We start from the raw sequence: 27719 nt of genomic DNA, 5'->3' as shown, positions 1-27719 counted from the left end.
CGCGAGGTCTGGGTAGAGGCGGTGAAGAGTATCTCTTGCCCTCCCCCACACACACCACGCACACGCAAGTGGGGGTGAGCTCTCCACCTGTCAACCTGTGGGGCTCAGGGTATCCGTACTGGAGGCTGGGGATTTCAGTTGTTCCAGGCGTTCCAAAGAAGGGAAGAGGACACTTTATAACCCTGGTTGCCCTGGGAGCCGAGATGCTTGTATGCTAGCCAGTGGCTTGAGCAACAGCCTGGCCTGCTCCCGCCACCGCGCGATGTTGTCACAGCTGATTTATACCCAGGGCGCCTAGCCAGCCAAGATGAACAGGAGCAGCTTGCATTGCGTGTTTCCCCGCTGGGACCCCAGGACTGTGCCCCGAAAGGGGTGTGATTGGAAGGTGCACCTGCACTGTTGCATTCTGCACTGCTTTATGGTTGGTTGGTGGTCGGGCTGGCAGCCTCGAGGTGGGGTTGCAGGTCAGCCCCTGCCCCTGGCGGGGTGGGGCTAGGACTAGATTTGGCTGGTTGTGCGTTCCCTCCTGGCCTGCTTGCTCCTCTGTCCAGCCTAACAGGGCTCCTTCTACGCGTTGTGTTCCCCGTCGCTGCTCACATCTCTCCCCCGCCCAAGGTGTGACCCCTGATGGCCACTAGACCCCCGACCCCTGACCCAAAGAATGGGCGGAACTAATGTTCTCCACGGGAGGCCGCAAGGGTGCTGGAGGAGCCGGTTCGCCTGCTCCCCGGGCAGAGCCAAACCTGTCTGTCAGCTTCATCCCGTGCCTGTCACACTGCCACGCCAGACACTCATGCACCACGCCGGAAGTTCAGCTGCCTCATCCAGACAGCGGCGCCTGGCTCTCCTGGGATGGCCCCAGTGGTGCTGGCTTCCCAGCTTCCATGGACAGCCTGGTTTGGGCTGACTGCATGCACTTGGCCTTACGTCCTTTTCTACTGGTGCAGGTGGACTTTGTTGAATTTGGGAACAATGAAGAGAGGAGGAGGGCTTAGGCATTGGATGAGTCTGGTCATGCCGTTTAACCAGCAGTGGCACCTCCTTGGACAAGACAGTGTTGGGCTGGAGTCTCTGCATGATTGTTGAAGGCTTTGCCAACAGAGTCCTGAGAGCAGACTCCCCCTTTCCCCTGCCCAGCGTCCACCTGCGCGGGAGCTCTGGCTGGCAGGTGTTGAGGTTGCTTTGTTCTCAGACCTTTTCCTCTGGCCTCTTCCCAGGCCCCTCCACCCCCCCCAAACGTGAGGTCATCACCCCCACTTTGTGCTCCTCCTAGAAGGAGGTGATTTTGTTTTGTTTAATAATACCTTTGAAGTCTAATGGCATATGACAAATGAAACATTTTTAAAGCATACCATTTTATAAGCTTTAACATGGTGCACCTTATTCCTCAAACCCCCAAAGGTCTTGCATTTCTTGGGGAGCCCCCTCTCCCACCCTTTCTCTGCCTGTCCCCTCTCTGCAGGTAACAGGTTGCTACACTTTCTGTCACCACCTGTGTGTCTGCAATAAATGGAATAAAATAGCAGGTGGTCTTTTATTGCCTGTTTCTTTCATTTGGTGGGATTATTTTGAAACTGGTCCATGATGCTGCCTTTAGCAGTTGCTCATTCCTTTTATGACTGAGTAGTCTGTTGCGTGTGTATGCCCCATCTGTTTACCCATTTCCTGTTGATGGGTTGTTTTCAATTTTCGGTTATTACCAATTAAATTGCTGTGAATGTTAATCTTCGTGTGGACACACACTTGTGTAAATCCCACGGACTGGGGTGACTGAATTGTTTGGTAGCTGAACTTTTTTTTAGATTTATTTAATTAATTTGTTTTTATTGGAAAGGCAGATAAACGGAAAGAAGGAGAGACAGGGAGAAAGATCTGTTGCTGGTTCACATTCTAAGTGGCTACAATGTCTGGAGCTGAGCTGATCCGAAGTCAGGAGCCAGGAACCTCTTTTAGGTCTCCCACAAGGGTGCAAGGTCCCAAGGCTTTGGGCCATACTTTGTTGCTTTCTCAGGCCACAAGGATGGGAAGTGGTGCAGTTGGGGTGCAAACCGACACCCACAGGGGACCCTGGCGTTTACAAGAGGAGGATTTAGCTACTGAGCCATTGCCCCAGGCCCTGGTTGCACAATTCCCCACACGCAGTAGCTGTGTGAGTGTTGTTTGTCCGCAGCGCTGGGCGTCTTCAGGCGTCTGTGGTGGTGTCTCCTTAGCACTTTAATTTGCGTTTCCTTTGTGACTGATGCTGTTGAGCATCTCCGTGCGGTGGGCTCCGCCGTGTCCTGGGTGACACAGCTGCTCAGATTGGTTGTCCTTTCTTAATTGTGGGAGGGATTTCTTCATATTGGGTTTTGAAGAGTTCTTTATGTATTTTGTGTGTAAATCCTTCACCAGATACATGATTTGCAAATCTTTTCCTGCCATCTGGCCTGCATTTCAGTTCTCTGAACAGTGTCTGTTAAAGGGGAGTTTTAAATTTTCATGAGCTACAATTTGCCACTTGTTCTCGCCAGGGTTATACTTTTGATGTCAGAAATCTTGGATGCTATATCTCAACAGTTTTCTCCTGTGGTTTGTTCTAGAAATTTCATGGTTTGGTGCCTCAGGTGTGTGATGTTCTTGTGTTAATTTTTGTTTATGGGGGTAAGGTGTGAGCCACAGGTTTTTACATGTTGGGGTTTAATTGTTCCAGCACTATTGGTGAAAAGGCTTCTCTCCCTCCACTGAATTGCTTTTGAATGTTTGTCAAAATGGATAGGCCTGGTGCAGTAGCTTAGCGGCTAAAGTCCTCACCTTGCGTATGCCAGGGATCCCATATGGGCACCGGTTCTAATCCCGGCAGCTCCACTTCCCATCCAGCTGCCTGCTTGTGGCCTGGGAAAGCAAGGACGACCCAAAGCCTTGGGACCCTGCACTCATATGGGAGACTCAGAAGCAGCTCCTGACTTCGGATTGGCTTGGCTCTGGCTATTGCAGCCACATGGGGAGTGAATCCTCTTGTCTTTATATGTGCCTTTGCAACAATAACAAAACATAAATCTTAAAAACAATGAATTGGATATGTGTGGGTTTAATTATGGACTCTGTTGTTTTGATCTCTGTTGATCTTTATCTTAATATCCTATTCTGAATTATTCTGAGTTTAACTCCTGAAATGAAGGTAAGATCTCAAACTTGGTTTGGTCTTTTTTTTTTTTTTGTAAGATTTTTTTATTTTTAGTGGAAAGGCAGATTTACAGAGAGAAGGCTCTTCCATTCTCTCTTTTACTCCTTAAATGATTACAACAACCAGTGCTGAGCTGATCTGAAGCCAGGAGCCAAGATCTTCATCTGTGTTTCTCACACAAGTGCAGAATCCCAAGGCTTTAGACAGTCCTCCACTGCTTTCTCAGGCCACAGGCAGGGAGCTGGATGGGAAGTGGAGCAGCAGAATATGAACCAATGCCCATATGGGTTGCTGGAGTTTGCAGGTGGAAGACTGAACCATCATGCCAACCCCTTTTACCTGTTCAAAATGGCTTTAGTTACTCTAGTTCTTTGTACTTCCATCTGTGTTTCAGATTGGTTTCTTTTTTTTTTTTTTATTGATTACATTGCATTATGTGACACAGTTTTATAGGCACTGGAATTCCCCCCACCCCTCCCCAAACCCCCCCATGGGTGGATTCCTTCACCTTGTTGCATTACCACAGTTCAAATTCAGTTGAGATTCTTTCATTGCAAGCATGTACCATGCATAAAGTCCAGCATCTTATAGTCCAGATAAGTTCAACGGTTTCTTGGGGAGACCATCTCTGGTCTGAAGGTAGAGCCGGCACAGTATTATCCAGATCAATTAAAAGCACGAATAAAACATCTACTGGAGTTTTTGCTATCAGTATGGGTAAGATGAACACCTTAAGTTCTGATTCCTGCACCTTATGTTTCCATGCTTAAGTTTTCTATGATTTCTTTCAATGACATTTTTTTTTTCAGATTTATTTTCATCAGAAAGTCAGATATACAGAGAGGAAGATCTTCTGTCCATTCATTCATTCCCCACGTGGCCACAAAGGTTGCAGCTAAGCCTATTTGAAGTCAGGAGTTTCTACCGAGTCTCCCACACGGTGCAGGATCCCAAGGCTTTGGGCCATTCTCATCTGCTTTCCCAGGCCACAAGCAGGGAGCTGGATGGGAAGCAGGGCTGCTGGGATTAGAACTGGTGCCCATATGTATTCTGGGTGCGGGCAAGGTGAGGACTTTAACCACTAGGCTACTGTGCTGGGCCCTGTCAGCAGCATTTTGTGTATGTGTGTGTGTGTGTGTGTGTTTTAAGTTTAGGTCTTCTGTTATCTGTTGTCACACATATCCTTAAATATTGGATATTCTTGATGTTACTTTAAATGGTATTAGTTTTTGTTTTCTTTTGGACAATATGGTTTTTAATATCGATTTTTATTTTATTTGAAAAACAGAGAGAGTAGGGGGTATCTTCCATTTGCTGGTTCATCCCATAAATGTCCCGAACAACTGGACTGTGCCAGGCCCAAACAAGGTAGTCTGAAAGTTAGTCTGAGTCTCCCAACTACTTGAACTATCACTTCCTGCTTCCCAGGATGTGCGTTAATAGTAGCTGGAATTGAGGGTGGAGCTTGGACTTGAACCTGACATGGGATGTGGGCTTCCCAAGCAGCATCTCCATCACTGTGCCAAGGCCATCCTCAGTTGGTTTATTTAAGGGCCCGGCGCGGTGGCGCAGTGGTTAAAGTCCTTGCCATGCACGTCTAGAATCCGATATGGGAGCCGGTTCTAATCCCGGCAGCCCTGCTTCCTATCCAGCTCCCTGCCTGTGGCCTGGGAAAGCAGTAAAGGACGGCCCAAAGCTTTGGGACCCTGCCACCGTGTGGGAGACCCGGAAGAGGCTCCTGGCTTCGGATCAGCGCAGCTCCAGCCATTGTGGCCGCTTTGGGAATGAGTCAGCAGATGAAAGATCTTCCTCTCTGTCTCTCCTCCTCTCTGTATATCTGACTTTGCAATAAAAATAAATCTTTAGAAAAATGCTATTTATATATATATGGAAAAAACCTTGGCTAGCATATAGATAACAAAATTTATCATTTTATGATGTACAGTTCAGAGGCATTAAATCTGTTTACCGTGTTGTGCAGCCACCGTCACCAACCCCAAAGCTTTTCTTACAGAACTGAAACTCTTTATCATTAACAGTGACTTCCTACTCCTTCTTCAGCCCTACTGGCAGGTTTCTGGTTCTAACTGCGTCTGATGACTTCAGGTGCCTCATAGGAGTTGAGTCATGTAATGCTTGTCATTCTATCACTGGCTTATTTCACTTAACAGAATGCATTTAGAATTCATCTATGGTATAGCGGGTGTTAGAATGTTGTGCTGTTTTTCTCCCGAGTTTTTTCATTTATTTAAAAAGAACTGGAGATAGGGAGGAAGGAGAGAAAATCTTCATTCACTGGTTCCTTGCCCAGTGGTTGTAACAGCTGGGGCTGAGCCCAAGCCAAAGCCAGGATCCTATAGGTCCATCAGGGTCTTCCTTGAGAGCACAGGGGCCCAACCACTTGGGCCATTCTCTTCTACTTTTCCAGTTGCCATAGCAGGAAGGCGAGCAGGAGCAGAGCAGCTGGGGTTTGCAGCAACACAGGGCGTGGTTTAACATGCTGAGCCACAATGCTGACCTTTCTTTTAACAGACTGAGTGGTATTTCATCTTATGAATATGCTGTAGTTAAAAAATCCATTCATGGGCACTTGGATTACTGCCACCCTTTGGCTGTCGTCAGTTAAAGCTGTTATAAGATGGAAATTGTCTCCTAATGTCCAATGTCCAGTTGTTGCTAGAGTATCTAAGTACTGTTTTGAAATGTGTCTCTAGCTATAAATTGTGGGCTATAGGTTAAGCCTCTCAGAGCAGAGGCTTGGAATACCATTGTGCAGCCTTTGAAGACTCCTGCACAGGCACATACCTCAGTCTAATACCTGGCCCTCCATCCAAGGTTGGCTAATGCTAGAAGTGCCATCGATTTTTGCATCCTGAACTAAATCCGATAGCTGTGCTGACCCTAAATTGGATCTTTGTCATCTGCCAATAAGAACAGGTTTACTTCCTCTTTGCTGAACTTTGTGCTTGCGTGATGGCCCTGGCTGGGATCCCCTGGGATTCTGTGGAATACAAGAATAGGTAACTTGTTTCTGACTTGAAGGGGAAAGCCCTCTGTGTTTGCCCGTTAAGCATGGAGGGAACTGTGGGTTTCTCCCAAATGGACTTTATCAAGCTGAGACGCTTCACTGCTGTTCCTCCTTTTCTGTTGGATGTTGCTAGATTGTTTTTTTTCCTGTGGCTATTCAAATGATTATTTGTTAAAATGTTAAATTACCTTGATTGCTATTGCTTTTCAGATATTAAAACTACCTCATATTCTTGGCACAAACTCCGCTTGGTTAGGATGTGTTATTTCTGTGCATGTATGTTGTTGGAATTTAAGAATTTTTGCTTCTTTCTTTGTGAGGGTACTTCCTTCCTTTACATGTTTACGGGATCATAGTACACATAATCATGTTTGTATAAGAATCTTAAAATGGTATATTTTCATTTCTTTCCTCTCTAGAGTCTATTATTAACAAGTTACATGTAACCAACGCCATACTACATTGCTCTTATTTAATCAGCATATCTTAATGTAATTTAAGTAATTAAAAAATACTCAAGTAGCTTATGTTTATTGTAGTGCATGTTTGCTGGTAGTGAATTATCTTATTTTTAATGTATTTTGAATATTGATTTTACCTTCATTTAGCTATTTTCATTGGCAAAGCATTCTAGGTTGTCAATTGCTCTGACTGCTTAAATGATGCTGTGCCACTGTCCTCTCGCTTCTGTTGTTTCTGCAAAAATCTTTTTTTTATTATTATTCTTTTATTTTTATTTGGAATGCTGAAAGAGAGGGAGGTACAGAAATACAGAAATTGTCCATCTGCTGGCTTACACCCCAGACACCCGCCAACAGTCAGGGCAGGCCCAGGCTGGAGTCAGGAGCCTGGAGCTCTGCCTGTTCCTGGTACCTGCTGCCTCCTGAATGTGCATTAGCAGGATGCTGGAAGCAAAAGAAGAGCAAGGCAGGGCTCAAACCCAGGCACTGGGGTGTAGTTCTCACCTGTCTGGACCCATCGAGAGACATCTAGACAGAATGCCAGTCTCTTGGACCAGGCTGACGAGACCCTCTGAGGCTGGGAGCCGCACTTGCCAAGCTCCCGCGGAATCTGAGTGTACAACTCCTGAGTGTGGAGGAGACCTTTGCTTCTAAGAAGGTGGTCGGTGGGCCTGAGGCACGAACTCCACTCAAGGCAGAGTTCTCTCGGGGAGCCGTGCAGTTGTGTGACACCCGAATCCCAGCTTTGCTTTATTTCTGGGTGACCCTGGACCCTTCTCCCGAGCCTCCCAGTGCTTAGCTGTGACCTGTAGAGTAAGATCATTCTTCAGTCCACACAGCTTGCACCCTTTGCACAGGGACACCTGGTGGATGGCTCAAAAAAAGGAGAGCTGGCTGGCCCCTTTGTCCAACAGCTGTATCCTCTTGGGCAGCCCATGGTGGGTGAGACAGTACCATGCTCTTGCCACCTCTGTGTCTCCTAGTGAGGCAGTGCCCCTCCAAGCCATGTGTGTGTGTCTTCTCTCCCCTCCACCTTAAGCAGCTTCCTGATACCTTGGGCCAGACAAGCTTCTTTTAGAGGCTCGACCAGCGCAGTAGGCATCAGAATTTTGTGAGGATTAAACTGGCTGGAAACCCCTGATGCTTTTCACTTGCATCCTCTCCAGGGGCATCAGCCTGCCCTGGATGGCGAGCTCCTCTGGTTTGGGTGACATGGGTGAGCATCAGCATCTTGAAGCAGAGACATCCCCCAGCCCTGGGCTTCTCCTCACTCTGATCCTCTGCCCACCCCACCTCCATGGCCCAACAATAGGCCCCTTCAGCTCTGGGCTCTTGCTGAGGGGGAGGGTGGAGGCCTGAGCCAGCAGAGGGCAGGCTGATGGGCCAACCCTGGGAGAGCTCTGAGGGATGGCAGGCCTCTGGGAACCATCCACCTTGCCCAGGAGTCCCTGTGGGGCCTGCCAGGATGATCAGGAACAGCTGGCTCTTGGCAGAACTCAGCCTCCTAGCCCTGGTGCCAGGCGTGTGGGGGGGGGGGCGCGGTGAGCCTGGGCTACAGGAATGCTGCTCCTGGTGGCTGAGGGGGCGATGCTCGAGGCACGCGGTGAGGCTCTGGGCAGTGAGGCTTGGCTGGCAGAACAGCTTCATGACCCCTGTGAGATGCACTTGGTGGGAAGGCCGAGTACAGGCTGTGTCACATGGAGTGTCATGTCCTTTCCTGCTCCGACCAGCAGAGCCAGTAACATGGACAGGGAGAATGGGGATGAAGCACCGACAGGAGACCAGTGATGGTAGAAGTCTCTGGGAAGTCTGGCTTTATTGCTCCTCCACCTCTCCTTATATACTCTTACCCCCCACATCCCCATTTAGCAGGATGTTGGGTACCGATGAGTCCAATTAGTCTAGGTGTTTTTAGCCACAAGCCCAGTTCCTGTTCCTGCCCAGGCCAACGAGCACTAATCAACTTCTTAGCCCACAACACTTTCCCATCCTGCATTGGGCCTGCAGGAGATGAGGTACGGGAGGGTCCCCGTGTCGGGTGTGCCATGTCTGCTTCTGTGTCCTCCTTCTCAGCCAGACTCTGTCCTGGCTCCCTGCCTCCCTCCCTCCCATGGAGGCCAGAATAGCCCAGTCTGCCTTGTGAGCAGTTCCTGCACTGCCTGCTGAGGGGTTCCTGACTCCAGGGGCCAGCACTTGCAGGGTTGTAGTTAGGTCTGGATTGGCCTTGTGGGAGAGTAGGGTAGCTTTAGTAGGAACAAGGAGACTGAGAGCCCCTCTTCTATGAGGGTAGCAGCATCCGTTGGGATGGGGAGGTAGAGGGCAGAACTGCAGAGTGAGGTGGTCAGTCAGATGGGAAGTGAGTGGCAGCTTCTCCCAGCAGAGAGGCCCCTACCTGCCCCCTTCCTTCCTTCGGGGTCACTAAGGCTGAAATCCTTTTGATGTGTGTACTGTGCAGGTGTGAGCTCCTGTAGGTTTTTTGTTTTTTTAACCTTTGGTAGAACTACAGAGAGAGCAGGAAAGACAGAGATCTCCCATCCCTGGCTTCAGTCCCCAGACAGCTCTAACAGTCAGAGCTACACTGAGGCAAAGCCAGGAGCCAGGAATTTCTTTTGGGTCTCATGAAGATGCTAGAGTCTAAGCTTGGGTCATCCTCCGCCACTTTCCCCAGCTGCAATAGCAGGGAGCTGGATTAGAAGTGGAGCAGCCAGGACTCAAACCGAAGCCCATATGGGATGCCAGTGCTGCAGGTAAAGGATTAACCTGCTCTGCCATGGCACTGGCCCTTGTAGGAGCATTCTGTGGAAATAACAGTTACAGTGTGATGATTGAATCATGATGGATACAAAATTGTTTATGTTTGGCTGCCTTATTTTTTACATGTACTATTGTGTGTTCATACTATCTTTTTTTTTTTTAAAGATTTATTTATTTTTATTGGAGAGTCAGATATACAGAGAGAAGGAGAGACAGAGAGGAAGATCTTCCATCTGATGATTCACTCCCCAAGTGGCCGCAATGGCTGGAGCTCAGCCAATCTGAAGCCAAGAGCCTGGAGCTTCCTCCAGGTCTCCCACGCGGGTGCAGGGTCCCAGAGCTTTGGGCCGTCCTCAGCTGCTTTCCCAAGCCGCAAACAGGGAGCTGGATGGAAAGTGAGGCCACCGGGATTAGAACAGGCATCCATATGGAATCCCAGTGCATGCAAAGCGAGGACTTTAGCCATCAGGCTATCGTACTGGGTCCTATACTATCGTTTTCAAGCATTCCTTCAACAAAACAACATGGGAGCATCACAAAAATAACCTTTTGGGAGTAGGAAATGGAGTTGATAGAAGAGATGGTATTTGGGGGCTTGAGGGTTGTATAGGAAGGTGTTTCAGGCGAAGAGACAATGTGGTACAAAGAATGGCTCATAAATACTGAGAAGGACCTGGTAGGGGTGGGAGGCAGGTGTTTGACCAGCCATTACAAGCAGTGAGAAGGGAAGATGTGGAGAAATAGTAGGGGTGGGTCGCAGAGAACCTCACAGCCAAGGGCTGGGCTCAGCTCAGGGGGCCACCCATGTACCTGCCTGCTGGGCTCAGTGGCCTGGTCCTTGTCCAGCTGAGGCCTCATAACCGCCCAAACATCGTATTTATCCCGCACAGATGAGGAAGTTGAGGCTTAGAGGTTATGCGACTTGCTCAAACATTGCCCAGCTGGAGAATGTGGAGCTGGGCTCAGGTCTGCCTGGCTTCTGATAGCTGTTGAGGGTTTCAGGGCATGCTTGGGGGTGATGAGTAGGCAGAGGTGGGTTGGGAGGCGGGGCATGTAGTGTGTGAGTCGCCTGGGACGCCTCCAGTCAGAACACAGGCAGGATTAGCAGGCCACAGGCGTGGTGGTGGTCATCTGTTGAGATTCACAGGCCATGGCGCTGGGCAGCCACCTTCCTGGTGGGATGGCCCAGTGACTCTGCAGGAGAGAAAGCAGCCCTGGGAACAGGGAGAAGGAAGCTCCTAGAGAATCCAGCAGTCGAGTGTGGGAGCTTCAGGCTGGCCTTGATCTTTAGGTCAGGCACCTCCTGTGGGCAGACACAGCCAGTCTCAGCCGTGCCCAGCTGCCAGCCCCCCTGGGGAGAAGGGGGTTGGGGAGTGGACCCTGGTGTCCCGGAGCAGCAGAGGGTGTGGATAGCCATGCCCTGTCTCTGAATCACTCTCTTCTTTTCCTTGGTCCCCAGCCAGCTAGCCTCCTGACTGAGCCAGTGTGATGTCAGATCAGGCTGACCTCAAAGTGCAGGCTAGCTGGTGCAGTTCCTTCTGGGATAAGATAAGGGGAGCCAGCCTGGCCTTCCAGGACACGGAGGGGTGAGTTGGCCAGACTGAGGGGTCCCCAAGAGGGGGACTGCTGTGTGGAGGAGACAAGATAATCCTCTGGCTGAGGGTGAAGTAAGTAGCTATCAGCTGCCCTTGTCCTCCCCCACGGTATTCGTTCCCCAAACCCTCTCAGGGCTTGGAGAAGAGGGAGGTAGAAGCGGGAGAGAGGGCGCCAGCTTGGAGGTGTAGAGGTGGCACGTATTCCCAAGAATACGGTAGACTGTTTTGGAAAGAGCTGCTGCTTTGCCGGAAATGACATGTCTTGTCTGCTCCTTGGTGTGGATTTGTCACTTCACTGATGCTGTTGGGGAGGCTGGGGAAGGTGGGTGGACAGTGAAGCAGGCTGGTGCCCAGCCACTGCTGGCTGCCTTCGGGCCAGGTGAAGGCCACATGTAGAGGGCACTCCCCATAAGCTAGACGCAGTGCTGGGAGCTGGGTGTGCAGGAGGCGAGGTGGGGAGCAGTGGCTTTGGGGTCAGAGCCTTGGGCCAGCAGGAAGACCTTTCAGCCCTGCTTTCTCCTCGGCCTGTGGCCTTCAGTGAGGGCCTGTAGCTACTCCTGAGATGTTTCTGCTGTAGCTACCTTCCCTGGCCCCTCCATTTTGTGCCCCCTGAAGGGTTGGACTGAGCCAGAGGGAGCCCTTTGGGAAGGCATCCAGCGTCTTTCTGGGATCTCTTGCGTGCACCATGAACCTGAGTTGGGGGAGAGGAACCTCCCTCCCCTCTCCTCTGCCTCTACCTAGGGAAGGTGCCCTGAGCTCAGCCCTAAATACCTGGGACTCAGGAGTCAGTGGATACTTCAGATGCCATCCCGATGAGAGGATGTGTGAGAGGCGCCCAGGGGCAGGAGGGAGGGGAGGAGCCTGGGCTGGTGGGCTCCCCAGTGTGCCGGGTGAGGCACCTTGCGTGGGCACAGCCTGGGGCAGCTCGGCCAGCGGCCTCCTCCTGAGGTCGAGCAGTCTGACCACCCCAGGACCCAGGCGCAGCTGCAGTCTGACTTGTGGGGCGGGGGAAATGTCAAGACCGGGCTGGGGGCGGAGCGGGCTGGGTCTGCGCCTGCCCGCACTGGCGTGGGAGTGTGTGGGTGAGGGCTGGGCTCCCGGAGGCGCACACACTGGAGCGCTGCAGCGCGGAGCTGGGCAGGTGGGTGCTGCGGTGGGGTAACACATTCTCGTATTCTCTCCGAGCTTAGAGGAAGCTGCTGCGGCAGGTGGAGGGCTGGGCTTCGGGCGCTGGGAAGCCTAGAGGGTCGGGTCTGATGCAGTGGCAGCGACGCGGGGGAAGGGGATGGCTTTCCTTCTGGGCTTCCCTGGACTTCATGGCATCCCAGGTGGCTATGATGGAGCCCTGTGGGCTTGTGCGCGGGGCCAAGGCCAGGGGATGCTATGGTCCAGGGGCGGCCTTGGAGCAGACCCCGGCACCCCTGCGCCCCAGCCCTTGGCATGGCCCATTGCAGTAGGGCCTGGGAGGTGAGGCCGGGATGGACCCTCCTGGGCGGGCGAGGCGCTGCGACCGCCCTGCTCTCCTCCTGGAGGATGCTCGAAGCCCAGCCCCTCAGGACGCAGGGCAGTGACGCCGCCAACGCCGCTGCCCGCCCCGCCGGCTTGGGCTGCAGGAGGGGCGGGAGCTACCGCTGGCAGGCTCCAGGACATTGGCAGTTGAGCCATGGGGGATAGACCTGCTTACCAACGCCTGGCCTCCTCTGCCGTTGCCGCGGAGAGCGAGAAAGTGCGGCAGGTAATGCGGGAGGCTGGGGGAGGGGGCAGTGGCCAGGTAACTGGCGCTCAGACCCCACCATCTTCCTTGGCGTCCCTTCCCCCTGCAGAGCTTCCCAGGAACAAGCAACCTGCACCCCCAGGCCTGCTCCCAGAGAGCTGGGCCGCGGTGGGGGTGCGGTGGGGGTGGTCTGAGTTCCTGAGGCTGGCATCCACCTGCGTGCGTGTGAGCCCCCTGGCATGCCAGTCAGCTGCCCGTTGGACTCCAGGGCCTTAGGGTTTGTGTTAAGTCTTGTATGGGAACTGGTTCAGCGTCATAGACATTCCCGTGTGAATATGCCTGTGAAGCCCAGTAGCCTTGTTTGCTCTGGGAAATACGGTCACCGGATTTATTTATGGGGCGCCAGCTTCCCTTCCCCTGGGAGAACCCGCGCTTTCTCTCCTGGCCAGCAGGGGGCAGTGGCGGACAGGAGAAAGGGGGAGCTGAGTCGAGAAGGTGGGGGAACTGTTTGCCAGGGCTGGCTGGGGCTTGTTTTTTTTTTTTTTTTTAATTTTTTGAAGATTTATCTATTATTTTTATTGGAAAGACAGATATACAAAGAGGAGGCGAGACAGAGAGGAAGATCTTCTGTCCGATGGTTCACTCCCCAAGTGGCTGCAGTGGGGCTGGAGCTGAGCAATCTGAAGCCAGGAGCTTCTTCCAGGTCTCCCATGCGGGTACAGGGTCCGAAGGCTTTGGGCTGTCCTCGACTGCTTTCCCAGGCCACAAGCAAGGAGCTGGATGGGAAGTAGAGCTGTGGGATTAGAACCGGCGTCCATATGAGATCCCAGCGTGTCCAAGGCAAGGACTTTAACCGCTAGGCTATCGTGCTGGGCCCAGGGTTTGTTCTTAGCAAACATCCAAGGGAAGGGTCAGGTCTAGGGGTCTGGGGACTTGGAGCCCATCCTTGTGTGAATGGCTGGAGACTTTTTTTGAAATTTGCGTATTTGAGAGGCAGAGATCTCTCTTCTGTTGACTGGTTCTTTCCCCAGGGGCCACATTGGGTGGATCTTGGCCAGTCAGAAGCCAGGGGCGAGAACTCCAGGTCTCCCACATACATACAGAGCCCCCAAGGACTTTTAGCCACCATCTGCTGTTTTTCCAGACTTATTAGCAGGGAGCTGGATGGGAAATGGAGCACCGGAGACTTGAACCAGTTCCCGCATGATACCAGCATTGCAGGCAGTGGTTTTCTTTGCTAAACCACAATGTGCCAATCCCTGTAACTGGACAGTTTTTTTTTTTTTTTTTTTTAAAAGATTTATTTTTATTATTTTTTCATTGGAAAGGCGGATATACAGAGAGGAGAGACAGAGAGGAAGATCTTCCGTCCGATGATTCACTCCCCAAGTGAGCGCAACGGGCCGATACTATGCTGATCCGAAGCCAGGAGCCTCTTCCGGGTCTCCCGCGCGGGTGCAGGTTCCCAAAGCTTTGGGCCGTCCTCGACTGCTTTCCCAGGCCACAGGCAGGGAGCTGGAAGGGAAGCGGGGCTGCCGGGATTAGAACCGGCGCCCATATGGGATCCCGGGCGTGCTAGGCGAGGACTTAGCCACTTGCGCCACCGCGCCGGGCCCTGGACAGTTTTTTTAAATTAATTTTTAATTTTTAGAAGTATTTTTGATGGTGTTTACATAGTTGATAGGGTGGGAGGGGTGGAGGACTAGGGAAAAGCAGGTGAGACCACTGTATAGACACCTCCTTCTTGCTGTGTCTGGGGGGAGGGACAGACAAGGGGAGAAGCCACATCTAGCCTCCCAGCCGTCTCAGTACCCAGGGATGGGGAACAGCCACCCGCTGTCATCCCAGGGTCTCCAGTGTGGAATATATCCTAAGGGTTCTTCTGTTCAAGGGTTTTTGATAGCTCTGACATGCTGTCGATCTCACAGATCCAAGGATGAGGAAATCTTTCCAAAGTCCATTGGCTGACACAGTCCACCCTAGAGTCTCCATTTGCCCAGAAACTTGCTGTCAAGCTTCACTGGGGTAGTTGACCAATTTGTTCTGCCCTCCTTCCTCTGCTGTGGTACCAGATGTCCTCCGCAGGTTCCAAGGCAGATGTACAGAGAGGAGAGACAGATCTTCAATCCAGTGGTTCACTCCCCAGATGACCACAATGGCCAGATCTGAATCAGATAAGCCAGGAGCCTCCTCCAGGTCTCCCACATGAGTACAGGGGCCCATGGACTTAAGCCAGCATTTGCTGCTTTTTCAGACACATTAACAGGGAACTGTATTGAAAGTGGAGCAGCAGGGACTTGAACCAGTGTCCATATGGGATGCTGGCATGGCAAGGTGGGAGATTAGCTTGTGGGCCACTGTCCTGTCCCCATGGCTTGAGTTTTTAACTTGTCTGCATTGACCCATGGCCGCTTGTTGGAGTAGGGGGAGTTACTTCTCCAGGGTGTAGGGCCTGGTCAAGAGTTGGCTTCAGTGCAATGTCAGTCTGACCTCATCTTGTCCCTTAGCTGTGACCTCAGCCTGGTTACTCACTTGCTCTGAGAGGAGGCTGCACCTGGCTCTGGCCACAAGCTTAGGGTCATGGGGGTGATGGGGTGGAGGTGAAGAGGGATTGACTACTGAGAGTGTTCCTCTGCCTGCCCCTGTGGTCAGAGCCAACCTTGGGAGAGGCCCCAGAAAAGACAGCCTGGACTGCTGCCCCCACCCCCCGCCAGCCAGCTGGGGCTCCCTGAGCTTGCAGCCAGCTGGCTGGATGGGGACAAGAGAGCAGTGTGTAAGAAACAGGGGCGCCCTGGGCACAGCTGGGGGGAGCTAGGGGAGCCAGAGACGACTTCCTGCAGCTGTCAGGTGTGTGTCTGGGGGCCGCAGCAAGGGGGTGTGAGAGCAGCTGGTACCCTCTGAGGGGGGGCAGAGGGAGCATTTGTTAACTCCAGGAACGTGGGGGCCAGTGTGCTGGAGCCTCTGCAGTCCCTCATCCTCCTGGGGGGTGGGGTATGATCTGAGAGATGCCCTACAGCCTGGGGTCCTGAAGCTTTCTCCGGACAGTAGGCAGGCAGATGGGTGAGTGGGCGGGAGATGGCCTAGCAGGGGTCTTGTGACATATTTGAGGGGCTTTGGGCCTTGGCCAGCTGGTCTGGGGAGGAGGCCCCCTGGGTGTTGTGGGCAGCAGACAAGGCAATCCCCAGGGAGGGGGCGGAGCTCCTCACTCCTACCCCACCCTTGCCTCTTGGCTGGACCGCCCCACCCTGGCAGGCTGCCGGCCTCCTATTTCCGTCGGGCACCAGGGTAACAGGGCCACAATCAGGGTCTGAGCCAAGACTGGGGGTTAGGGGAGGGGGTGGGTCTCAAATCTGCCTGCAGGGTCTGCAGTCTATACCCCCTAGAACCCCAGACAATCCCAAACGGGGTATATGTATGGGACGGGGGACTGCAGCCCTTCCCTAGGCATGCTGTGGGGTTCACATTTCCCCCAGCCCCCAAATCTCTGGAGTTGCCTGCAAACTGTGAGGTCTGCAGTATGAGCCAGAGACAGGGGCCTTGTGTCCAGGGAGGCAGGGGGGCAACTGGTAGGAAGAGCCCCCCCATTCCTGCCACCCTCTTGGCAGGGATTCAGAAAGGTCCTTTTCCAGCCAGTGTCAGAGCTGTTTGGCTGGGAAGGGAGGGAGGGAGGGAGGGAGGGAGGGAGGACGAACAGACAGTCGGGTGGGGGAGCCAGGGAGTAGGACTGGAGCTGTGACCACTGCACTCGGGAGAAGACAGCAGCGAGAGCCAGGGCGCTGGGTGAGGCTGGCCAGTTGCAGTGGACACCTAGCGGGCTCCTCTGTCCTGTTGCCCATCTGCTAGTGTGGGATTTGGGAGCCAGACCCCTGGCCACCTTCCCCATTTAGCAGCAGAGCCCATTTCCTCGGTCTGGTCCAAACTGCAGGGACCTGCTTAGGGTATCCGGTTTGTGTCACGGAGATGCCGGCTGCTCGGCGGTTCCCTGGCCTAGAGTTCTCCTTCCCTCTCTTGGCCAGGCTGCGACGACGCCTGTACACAGTGAGTGGGGACTGAGGCTGGGTGGGCTCCTGGGGGCCAACGCTTTCTGGAAGGGCAGAGGCCCTGGGCTACCAGTGGCTTAGACACAGATGTGCAGGCACTATAGGGGGCCAGGCATAGGCGCTGGCCTGCAGGCTGAGCTAGGGTGCGGGGGTGTGGGAGCTGGTGCCGGGAGGTCAGGGGAGGAGACCTCTGGGAGACACAGGACTGGAGCCCTGCCTCCTTTCTCCCACAGCAGGCTGGGGATCATAGTGTTCCTGCTGGGGAGAGGGCTAGGGAAGGAGCAGGGTTGGGATGACTGGCTTAGCAGGGGAGGTTGTTAGCTGGGAAGGGACAGGGAACTGCTGGTGGTGTAGTGCTGGGGAGGAGGGCGGTGCAGGCAGGTGGAAGAAAAGGAATGCTTGCCCTGGTGGTGCTGGAAGCCCTTGACTTGGAGCTGAGCCTGGCAGCAATGGGGTCGCTTTGCCACAGGGCCGGCGATGGTCAGGCTGTGCAGAGCAAGGCAGCCGGACTGGTGATGTTACAGCGCACTTGTGGGCTTGCCCTGGGCAGGCAACAGTGCTCCCCAACTCACCTCCTCTTGCACTTGCATCCCACTTACCGACCTTTGAAAACAGGTGATCCTGGTTGAGAGTTAGCAAGTCAGTACAGCTGATTGTTCAGAGTCTGGCCTGGCTGACAGTGGGAGTGTCAGAGGTTACCCTTCTGAAATGAAGCGAGTACTGACAGAGCAGTCATGCAGTGTGATGCCAACCACGATCCCGGGGGGTGGGAAATGCTCATGTTGGGCTTATTCTCATGTGAATGATGGAGGGAAAAGGTGCCGACTGCTACCTGGGGTTCTGAAATGGGTTAGCATGTGTGTCAGATGGAGCTGGAGTCTGAGTTATTGACAACAAGCTCTCCACCTCATCGAATTCAGTGGTGGGAGACTGGGCCCTGCAGGATGGCCCATGGTGCTCCCTGTCTTCCATCCCCATCCCCACCCCCACTCCAGCGCTGGGCCAGCCAGAATCTCCCAGGGAAGCGTGCAAACAAAGGATGACAGCTTTCAGTTGAAGCCACTGCCAGGCCCAGCTGCCTGTCTTGGCTGCTGCCGCCTTGGGGAACACACCAGGGTTTGAAGCCGAGGGCTTCTGCTTCCCATTTGTCACTCCCTGTGCTGTTCTGAGCGGCCTGGCAAAGTCTGAGCTCCCAACCCGGGGTTGGCGGGACCACTGGGAGTGGGGGTTGGGGTTGCTGCTTTCCATGCCTTGTGCTGAGAGCTGGGGGCACAGGCCAGGGAGCCCCCTGGCTCTCTCCTCCTCGCCTGTCTTCCTCACAGGGGTTGAGCCTGGCCAAACCCATTGCCTAGAGATGTCCCACTGCCCACCTCCTGCTCTGGGCCTGAGAGGTTGTAGGTCAGAGGTCATTCCCTGGTACTCCTGGGCTGACCATGGCCTGCAGTTGTGCTTTGTTTGGCCTGTAGTGTGTGTGTGTGTGTGTGTGTGTGTGTGTGTGTGTGTTTTAGACTGGAACCAGTTGATGTTTAAAACTCAGCAGAGGAGTTGGCATGGTGGCATGGTGGACTGGTCCTCAGCCTGTGGCAGTGATGTCCCATATGGATACGGGTTTGAGTCCCAGCTGCCCCACTTCTGATTCAGCTCTCTGCTAATGCACGTGGAGAAGCAGTGGAGGATGGCCCAAGTCCTTAGGCTCCTCTACCCATGTGGGAGACCATGAAGAATTTCCTGGCTCCTGGCTTCGGATTAATTCAGTTCTGGCTGTTGTAGGCATTTGGGGAGTGAACCAGTGGATGGAAGACCTTTGTCTCCCCACCTGTAACTCTGACTTTCAAGTAAAATTAATAAATCTTTTTTAAGAAAGTGCTCTATTTCTAAAACATAAGTACAAGTTAGATGAAAGGCACGATTGTTAAGTGAACACGAGGACAGGAGAATGGACCAAGTGGGCCTGGAGTGACATGGCTGGCAGCTGACTTTGCGGATGGGAGCAAGGTGGCTGTACAGTGGGGAGGGGATGACACCTGTGATTCTATGTGCTCTCCCATATGCTGGGCTGTATTCTTCCATATGCTGGAGTGTGGGTATTTCTCCAAGAGGCTGGAAGTGTTGGCAACACTGCACCGTATCATGTCCCGGAAGCTGTGGGCAAGAGCTGAGCTCCCCACTGACTAGGGCATCTGTGGGCCCACCTCTTGTGTGCGCCACACATCTGTGGCACTCAGGTAGTGGCTGTGGCAGGGTTTGACTTGTTATCACTGAGAGATCCCGGTGATAACAGGTGTTGGAGGAGCTTAGCCAGGACTCCTGTGGTCCCAGCGTCTCTGCCTGAAGTCCATCAGATGGAGCCCACATCAGAGGGTTCTTAGGAGACATTGGACACCATTTCCTGGAAAGGTGTTGGATGGGAGGAGCAGTGTGGAGCCTGAACCCTGAGAGTCTGACCTCAGATCTCTGGTCTGGGGACAAGGGGGACCCCGATTCCAGGGTCAGAGTTGTGTCTGCCCTACTTCTATCCTTTGCACTAGCAGGGACATGGGGTTTGGGGGAGCAAGAAGGTGGTGTGGGTCCTTGCAAGCTATACTGTGGTTACTGAACTACTCTCGCCTCCTCCCTGCCATCCACAGAGGTTGGGGAGCAGCAGCATGCAGCCGGAGGAGGGTACAGGCTGGCTACTAGAGCTGCTGTCTGAGGTGCAGCTGCAACAGTACTTCCTGCGCCTGCGCGACGACCTCAACGTCACTCGCCTGTCCCACTTTGAGTATGTCAAGAACGAGGACCTGGAGAAGATCGGCATGGGCCGGCCTGGTGGGTGGCACGTCGTTGTGGGCCTGGCTTGTTTCTCTCCCTGCAGCCTGCAGTGGGTGCTGAACATTCTAGGGCTGGAGGTGGGGTGCAGCCTCAGGCAGAGTGCCAGCCTATCCGGATGGTCCCTGGGTCCTGTATGGAATTTGGTGCTTTCTTCAGGATTTATCCTCAAATAGTGGTTGTGGTGCCCAGAAACCGTGGTGTTCTCCCTTGAACATTAGACTCTGAGACCAGTGCATCTAGCCTGAAATAGCTAAATATGGGCGGGTAGGGAGCGGCTGCGGCACCAGTGCCTTCGTAGTGCCTGTCTGCACCCCCTTTTCTCCTCTCCCTCCCCCCGGAGATCGGGAGGACCATTACTGTTGCACATTTGTGAGCAAACCACCCAATCCATCTCAAGGATCACCACCTGGGAGTAAAGGCGATGATGCTGGTCAGGGCACCTGGTGGGCTGGGCAGTTACTGAGTGGTGGGTGAGGAGGCAGCCGCTGCAGGTGCCATGGAGCACCTCAGGAAAGTGGTCCCCTTCCCCTCCTTGCAGGCCAGCGGCGGCTGTGGGAGGCCGTGAAGAGAAGGAAGGCCCTGTGCAAGCGCAAGTCGTGGATGAGCAAGGTGGGCGTCCTCACTCTGCTGCCCATGTGCGGCCCCCGCTTCCCTGGCAAGTGTAATCTCCCCATGCTCCCTGACACTTTGTATAAGCCACCCTCCCGTCCAGCGCTTATCAGGCAGGCCACTTGCAGAGCTGCCCCGCTAAGTGTCTGTCTCCGCCGAGACAGACACGTGAGCAGCCTTTGTGTGGTGAGGGCCTCACGGCTCCCTCTCAGCACAGGGGCAGGGATTCTTGACACGTGCACCCTCACTTGAGCCTGGTGCTGTCTGAGGCCCTTGGCCAGCCGGCGGCAGGTGATAGGGGCGCCGGAGAGGAGGCCTGTCTGGGCCCAGGGTATCTGCAAGCTGCTTTGCTTCCTGCCCTTCTCTGGTCATCCGGTCCTTCTGGCAACTTCCTTTCCCACAGCTGCCCTCACCCCTTGCCTCCTCCCGATTTGGGTCTGGTCTGTCCCTCTTGAGTGAGTCCCTGTTCTGACTCAGTGCAACTTTGCCCATTGTCTAGAAGACAATGAGAGAGGAAGTGAGCCAGCAGCGGCTGGCCTCCAGGCTGGGGTAGAGAGAGGGCAGGGTGGAACAGCTGGACTAGGATTGGGCACCAGAGCCTTCTTGGCTGTCTCCTGGGATCCCATGGCCTTTCCTGGGGACACTGTCCTGGGGCCTTGCCCAGGTGCTGGGGTGGATATAGGCAGCAGAGGAGCTGAGTGGGGTGTAAGGCAAGTCATAACACCCTCCCCCCTACCCCAGTGGTGCCTTCAGTAAGATGGTGCTGGTCTCATGGCTCAGCTCTAGAGTTTGGTGCCCAGCTCTAGGCACCCCTTTCAGAGGCCCCGCTGGCCACAGCCCAGGCTGCTCCGGCCAGCTCAGGCTCCCTCTTGCACTACACATACACACACACTGTGCCTCAGCCCGACCTCAGACTAAAATTATCCTCTCCCCTGGACAGGATGAAGGGCAGCCGGCTCTCTGGGGAGGGTGGAGACAGACAGCGCCAAATGGGCAACCCAGAGAAGGGGCCAGGGCTAAAAATGGACAGGGCGGCATTCGTTCATGGAGGGCCCCGCAGGCTCCTGCACCATCTTTGTGGGTTGGGGTGGTGGGGAAGAAAGGGGGCAGAGGAGAGCCCTAGGAGGAGACCCAGGCCACGGGAATGGGTGGGTGGGTTCCGTATGGCTCTGGCCTGCTCCTAACCTGGCAGCAGGGTATGGGGCTGCTTTCCTGTCCTCCTGGTTCTAGTCTGCTCCCTGATCCCACTCGGAGGCCATGGGAGTCCTGCTTCAGGGTGTGGGTCTGGAGAGAGTGTGGTCTCTAGCCAGGTTGTCCACCCACCTATCCTCACCTCCTTGCCCCCTCCCCCTCTGGCAGTGGTGATGATCCGGCAAGACGATGAGGACCAGCAGATGGACCAGTGGGGTGGGACTGAGTGACCAGGGGCCTACGGTCCCATCTGGCCCCTGGCTGTCTCCTGGCAGGTGTTCAGTGGGAAGCGGCTGGAGGCTGAATTCACTGCAGCTCAAGCCCAGAGCACCTTCTGCAAGACCTTGCCCACCTCAGGGGGCCCCGCTGGGGAGGGCCCCCTGCAGAGCCTCACCTGCCTCATTGGGGAGAAGGACCTGCGGCTGCTGGAGAAGCTGGGGGACGGCTCCTTTGGTGTGGTGCGCCGAGGAGAGTGGGATGCTCCTTCAGGCAAGACGGTGAGTCCAGGTGCGGGCCCTGGCGGAGGGCTCAACCCAGTCTCCTCACCATATCTGCTTCTCTTTCCAGTTATAGTAATAATTGACTTGTCATGACAGCTTGGAAAGTGGGCATAAAGAAAACACATTGATTGCCATGCTACCTCTGAGAGCAAGCAGTTAGTGCCTCTGCCTCCCTCATCCCTACCCCACCCTACAGGTCTTTTTGCTGGACCCAGGCAAGATTTTAAATACAATTTTATCCGTCCTTTCCCTTTTCTGAGGGACACCAAGTGTCCACTAAAGTTGTAGATCCTTAAGTGAGGTTTGTAGCCCCCTCTTAGACCACTGAACCCTCCAGTCCAGGTCCTGTACAGGGGCCTGACCTTTCTCAGCTCCCCTTTCTCCCAAGGGGGGGGCACTCTTCTGACTTCCATCACCATAGATGAGTTTTCTTGTCACATGTGAAGTGCCTTTCTCCTTCCACACAAAATAACCTACTACATTGCCTAATATTAGAACATCTTAATGGCTCTTGCCCAAATGGTTGACCAAGGCTTTGGCAGGTGAGCCCTGGGGTTGGCTGTCAGCCAGCTGTCCTTGCTCAGTCTGGCTGCAGGTGGAGTATATAGTGCCAACCCTGGGGACGGACGGACACACACACACAACCTACTTTGGGCTGTGTAGTCTTGGAGCAATGTGAGCCTGCCAAGTACCTAATCACTGTGACTCCTCCACTGTCCCGAGCAGGTGAGTGTGGCTGTGAAATGCCTGAAGCCTGATGTGCTGAGCCAGCCAGAGGCCATGGACGACTTCATCCGCGAGGTCAACGCCATGCACTCGCTCGACCACCGCAACCTCATCCGTCTCTACGGCGTGGTGCTCACACCACCCATGAAGATGGTGAGCCCCCAGGCACCAGAAGGCAGGGGCAGAGAGAGGCCTGTGGGTGGACCTTGGACCCACCCATTTACTTGTGTTGGGGTTGCTGTCTCAGAGTTTCCCCCTACTTCTACTAAGGGAGCTTGTGGTTGAGGCTGATGCTATGGCATAGCAGGCTAAACTTCCAAGTCTCGGCTGCTCAGCTTCCAGTCCAGCTCCCTGCTAACTGCTCCTGGGAAAGCAAGAGGAAATGGTCTAAATGCTTGGCCTCTGTAACTATGGGGCAGACCAGGAATAAGCTCTTAGCTCCTGGCTTTGGACTGGCCTAGCTCTGGCCATTGCAGATATTTGATGAGCAAATCAGTGGACGAAAGATCTTACTCTGGGGCCTGGCACTGTGGCCTAGCGACTAAAATCCTCGCCTTGAACGTGCTGGGATCCCACATGGGCACCGGTTCTAATCCCGGCAGCCCCACATCCCATCCAGCTCCCTGCTTGTGGCCTGGGAAAGCAGTCAAGGACGGCCCAAAGCCTTGGGACCCTGCGCCCACGTGGGAGAACTGGAGGAGGTTCCTGGTTCCCGGCTTCAGATCGGCGCAGCACTGGTAGTTGTAGTCACTTGGGGAGTGAATCATCGCACAGAAGATCTTCCTCTCTGTCTCTCCTCTCTGTATATCTGACTTTGTAATAAAAATAAATAAATTTTTAAAAACTCACTCTGTTTCTCATTCTCCCTAACAGTGCCTTTCAAATAAAAATAAATCTTACCAAAAAAAAAAAAAAAGTGGTGGTGCTCATAGGCCCAGCCCAGTCCTGCCAGGCTTTGTGCCAGCATGCATGGGCAGAGTTGCACCCATGGGAAAGCTGGTCCTTGAGCCAGATTTTTGGAATTAAAAAAAAAATTGTTTTTCCTTCTTAGCTGTATTTATTTATTTGAAAGGCAGAGTGAGAGGGAGAAATGGAGATCTCCCATCTGCTGGCTTACTCCCCAAACAACTGCAACAGTTGGAGCTGAGCCAAGCTGAAGTCAGGAGCTAGGAGCTTCTTCTGGGTCTCCCACATGGGTGTAGGGGCCCAGGGACTTTGGCTATCCTTTTCTGCTTTCCCAGGTGCATAATCAGAACTGAATAACAAATAGAGCAGCCAGGACTTGAACCTGCAGTTGTCTATGCCACAGGGCCAGCCCAAGCTCTTAGTTTCTAACCTGAGTCTTCCTAAGTTCCTGCACTGTGTAGAGGCAGAGATGTGGGAACCTGTAGGGCTCCCAGAGGTCCCCAAAGGACAGACTGTGGAGCAGCGCTGCTCATGGCTCTGACAGGCCTTCAGGGGAGGCCCCGGAGACCCAGCATCAGGGGTGGGGCTGTGGACTGGGGCTTACCTGGGTTTCTTCTTCCCACCATCCCCCTGGCCACAGGTGACAGAGCTGGCACCTCTGGGCTCGTTGCTGGACCGGCTGCGTAAGCACCAGGGTCACTTCCTCCTGGGGACCTTGAGCCGCTACGCTGTGCAGGTGGCCGAGGGCATGGGCTACCTGGAGTCCAAGCGCTTTATTCACCGGGACCTGGCTGCCCGCAACCTGCTATTGGCCACCCGAGATCTGGTCAAGATTGGAGACTTTGGGCTGATGCGAGCGCTGCCCCAGAACGATGACCACTACGTCATGCAGGAACACCGCAAGGTGCCCTTTGCCTGGTGAGGGGGCAGGTGCTGCCGGCTCGCAGGGTCTCCACCCACCCTTGATCCCTGCAGACCTGGGGCCTTCCAGACCCACTGCTGTATGGGCCCAGGGCTCCCCTTGCTGCACAGCCATTGCTTCACCATCTACAGAGTAAATTCTTGAGGTTCCTGTGTCAGTGTCTGGGTCGTGGAGATGGTGGGGAGGGGGTAGTGTAGGAAGACGCCTTCCCACAGAACTCAATATGAAGTGATCCAGGTGGCTGCAAGGATGGGCCCCACACCTACATCCTGGGGTGGTTACTGGCATGCTGCCCTGTCTCCTATGAGCTGAGAGACTGTGGTCCTTCTGGACCAGAGCAGAGCCATAGCCTCCCTGCTTTGGAACATAAAGCTCAGTCCATTTCTGCCTGTCCAAGCCAGGCTGCACCCATTCCTTATGAGCCAGAATGTGTGATATGTCTCATTGGGATCTAGCTCCATCCCCTGTGTGATGCCATGTTGACCTGTGGTCATTAACAGCAGGCATGCTGGCTTGGCATGGGAACTGCAGGGGCACCTCGCTTCTCTAGGTGGACCCCTCAACCCTTGTGATGTGAGCAAGTTGATATACCCCTTCCACAGCTGAGCAAGATGCGCCCTGTGTGGAGATCTTGGAGGACCCTGTGTCCCCTCTTGTCTAAGTGGTAGGGCCACACTCAGCCCGGGGCTCTGCCTACTTGTTCTGTCCCTTGCTACTCCTCTGGACTGCCCTGTCCCTAACTCTGTGCGGTGGCAGTTCTCCTCCCTTACTCCAGAGAGACGCCCCGGAGCAGCATGGGGTATGTGTGGGTGAACCCAGGCGGAGTCTCTGCACCCATCTGGTTGCTTCCCCAGGCCCTATTGGACTTTCCCACGCCCACTTTCCTGCTGAGATGGCCCAAATCCCAGGATTCTGATCCCATATCTGGATATGGTCATGTTCCTGCTAGTTAGAAAGCTTGAGATCTTACCCAGCTATCCCTTCCCTGCTTTCCCCATTGGGCACTTCACCCTTCACCTCCTGTGCCGAGCCACACACAAGCAAGGACCCTCATGTAGGTGAGGTTAAGGAAGTGATTCCCGTCCAGACCCTACCAGTTCTGAACTGGCCCCTCGGCAGCCATAGCCAAAGCTTGTGAGATGAGTGGCTTCTGTCCATCCAGGCTGGTGCAGGTGGAGTGCTCAAGTGGCCTTCTTTTTGACTCTTATTTCTGCCAGGTGTGCCCCGGAGAGCCTGAAGACGCGCACCTTCTCCCATGCCAGTGACACCTGGATGTTTGGGGTGACCTTGTGGGAGATGTTCACCTATGGCCAGGAGCCCTGGATCGGCCTCAATGGCAGTCAGGTGAGGGGACCTTGTTCCCTGTGGCTGGCTTGCTGGCCACATGGAGGTTGACATCAGTTTGGTTCTGTTGGAGCTGATGCTTGCCCCATGGGCTGCTTTCTGCTCCTGCCCCATATCTGTATGACCTCTTAGGAGGGGCTGACAGGGGCTTGGTGGTGGGGAGAACCTCCCATCATGTGCCGTGTGGAGGGCAGGCCCAGCAGCCAGTGGCTGTAGGGACAGTGGGATTTGAGTGTTGTGCCTGTGTCCCTGGGCAGATCCTGCACAAGATCGACAAGGAGGGGGAGCGCCTGCCACGGCCCGAGGACTGTCCCCAGGACATTTACAATGTCATGGTCCAGTGCTGGGCTCACAAGCCTGAGGACAGGCCCACATTTGTGGCCCTACGGGACTTCCTGCTGGAGGTGAGGAGCTGGGAGCTGGGACCAGGGGCTCCCCAGAGGTCAGTCCCCGGCGGGCAATGACGTGTGTCTGCCCCCAGGCCCAGCCCACCGACATGCGGGCCCTGCAGGATTTTGAGGAACCCGACAAGCTGCACATCCAGATAAATGATGTCATCACTGTCATCGAGGGAAGGTAGGGCTGGGCGCCCGGCCAGGAGCCCTTTGAGGGTGCTGGGGGGCTGGCAGGGCGTGTGCACAGAGGGCATCTCTGAGCTTCCCATAGCCACATGGGCTGGGCTGAAGACAATGGCAGAGGGTGATGACAGACCTGGGTTAGGGTGGGTGCTTGGGGCCCAGGACTTGGGTGCCACCACCAGCGCTGCCACAGCTCTGCCTCCAGGACCCTCCCTTCCCTGGGCTGTGGTCCTGCTGGGTGCATTGTGGCTAAGCTGCTAGGAAGTGTGACCCAGTCTGGCCCCAGGGCCACAGTCAGGCTTGAGAGGCGCCCCACATCCCCACCACCTCCTCCAGTATGAGGACTGCTGATGTGCACCTGAGTACCCCTCAGCATCCAAAGCAGCTCTCCTTGCCAGGCACCCCTTCTTTCTGCCCTTCCCTGTAGCTCCCCCTAAGGTTCTGTGCATCCCTGGAGCTTCTCCCACCCCTGCCAGCTTGTGCCCGGGGCTTCTACCTTTGCCCTTATGTTGCTAGTCTTGTCGCAAGGCCCTCTCTGTGCCTGACCCCTTCCCTCTCCGCCTCCACCCCCGGTACCTGGAAGCTGTTTGTACTTCTGACAGGCAGGCAGCAGCATCTCCGAGTCACAGCTGCTACCTGCAGCCATCCTGCCCCTGCCTTTCCCCGGCACTGCTAACACCTGTCTTCAGAGGCCCCGCCCATGCTGCCCCACCTTCTGCTATCTGATCCCCTGAGCCTCCGAGGAACTGGTCAGGGCAGGGCCAGCTGTGGAAGGGGCTGAGCAGGGAAGAGCAGTGAGGCCCAGGAAATCCCCATGCTCCCTGTTGCTCCTCTGACTCAGCCAGGTGAGGATGGAGACAGGAGCTGCTGCCTGGGGATCCCCTGTCTGCATGGGGCAGGGGACGCCTGTGGACCTTGGCTGGAGGATTGCTCCCTGTTAGCCCTCTTTCCCAGACACAGTGTTGAGGAACAGAAACAGCTAACAGGCTGCGGGAGGTGAGATTGATTTTAGGGATTCATTGGTAGCAGAGGAAAGCAGAAAGTAACTAAGAGGAAGGAGACTTACGGGGCAGGAAGGAACAGCTGTGAATTGGGAGCTGAAAGGCTAGGGAAGTAGGTTTCAGTGTGACCCACTGGGGTAATGCTGGACCCGGGGCGGTGGCCATGGGAGGAGCCCTTTCGGAAGTGGGGGGCAAGCAGGACCTTGGGCCCAAGGTGTAGGCCTGTAACTGTTCCTGTCCCTTGCTCATGGTGACAGCCTATGTTCCCCAAAGAGGGTGACTCAGGAGCTTCATGTGTTTGTGGGGCGTGTGTCTCTGGAGCTGGCGCCCTAGGTCAGTCACCAAAAGGAGGCAGGCTGCAGGCGGGCCGAGGGAG

At 54.5% G+C, this 27719-nt stretch overlaps 1 protein-coding gene across 12 annotated transcripts in view; it reads left to right on the top strand.

The window, feature by feature from the left end:
- TNK2 (tyrosine kinase non receptor 2) overlaps positions 1-27719 on the top strand; it is a 37681-nt gene that overhangs the window by 729 nt on the left and 9233 nt on the right. For 5 of the 12 annotated variants that reach the window (XM_041002640.1, XM_041002637.1, XM_041002636.1 and 2 more), the window contains exons 2-10: positions 10451-10459; positions 19383-19563; positions 20105-20175; positions 21642-21863; positions 22593-22745; positions 24139-24416; positions 25638-25764; positions 26022-26168; positions 26246-26340. In XM_041002640.1, coding sequence (XP_040858574.1) covers positions 19401-19563; positions 20105-20175; positions 21642-21863; positions 22593-22745; positions 24139-24416; positions 25638-25764; positions 26022-26168; positions 26246-26340 — 1256 coding nt within the window. In that variant the 5' untranslated portion in view covers positions 10451-10459; positions 19383-19400. Of the gene's footprint in view, positions 1-10450; positions 10460-16396; positions 16754-19378; positions 19564-20104; positions 20176-21115; positions 21257-21641; positions 21864-22592; positions 22746-24138; positions 24417-25637; positions 25765-26021; positions 26169-26245; positions 26341-27719 lie in introns of those variants that run through there. The other 7 variants (XM_041002634.1, XM_041002628.1, XM_041002629.1 and 4 more) reach the window with 6 other exon arrangements.

This window comes from Ochotona curzoniae, unplaced genomic scaffold, assembly GCF_017591425.1.
Source record: "Ochotona curzoniae isolate NIBS_2020 unplaced genomic scaffold, NIBS_Ocur_1.0 scaffold_2587, whole genome shotgun sequence".
NCBI classification, from domain to species: domain Eukaryota; kingdom Metazoa; phylum Chordata; class Mammalia; order Lagomorpha; family Ochotonidae; genus Ochotona; species Ochotona curzoniae.
This window is presented reverse-complemented; position numbering and strand designations above follow the sequence as displayed.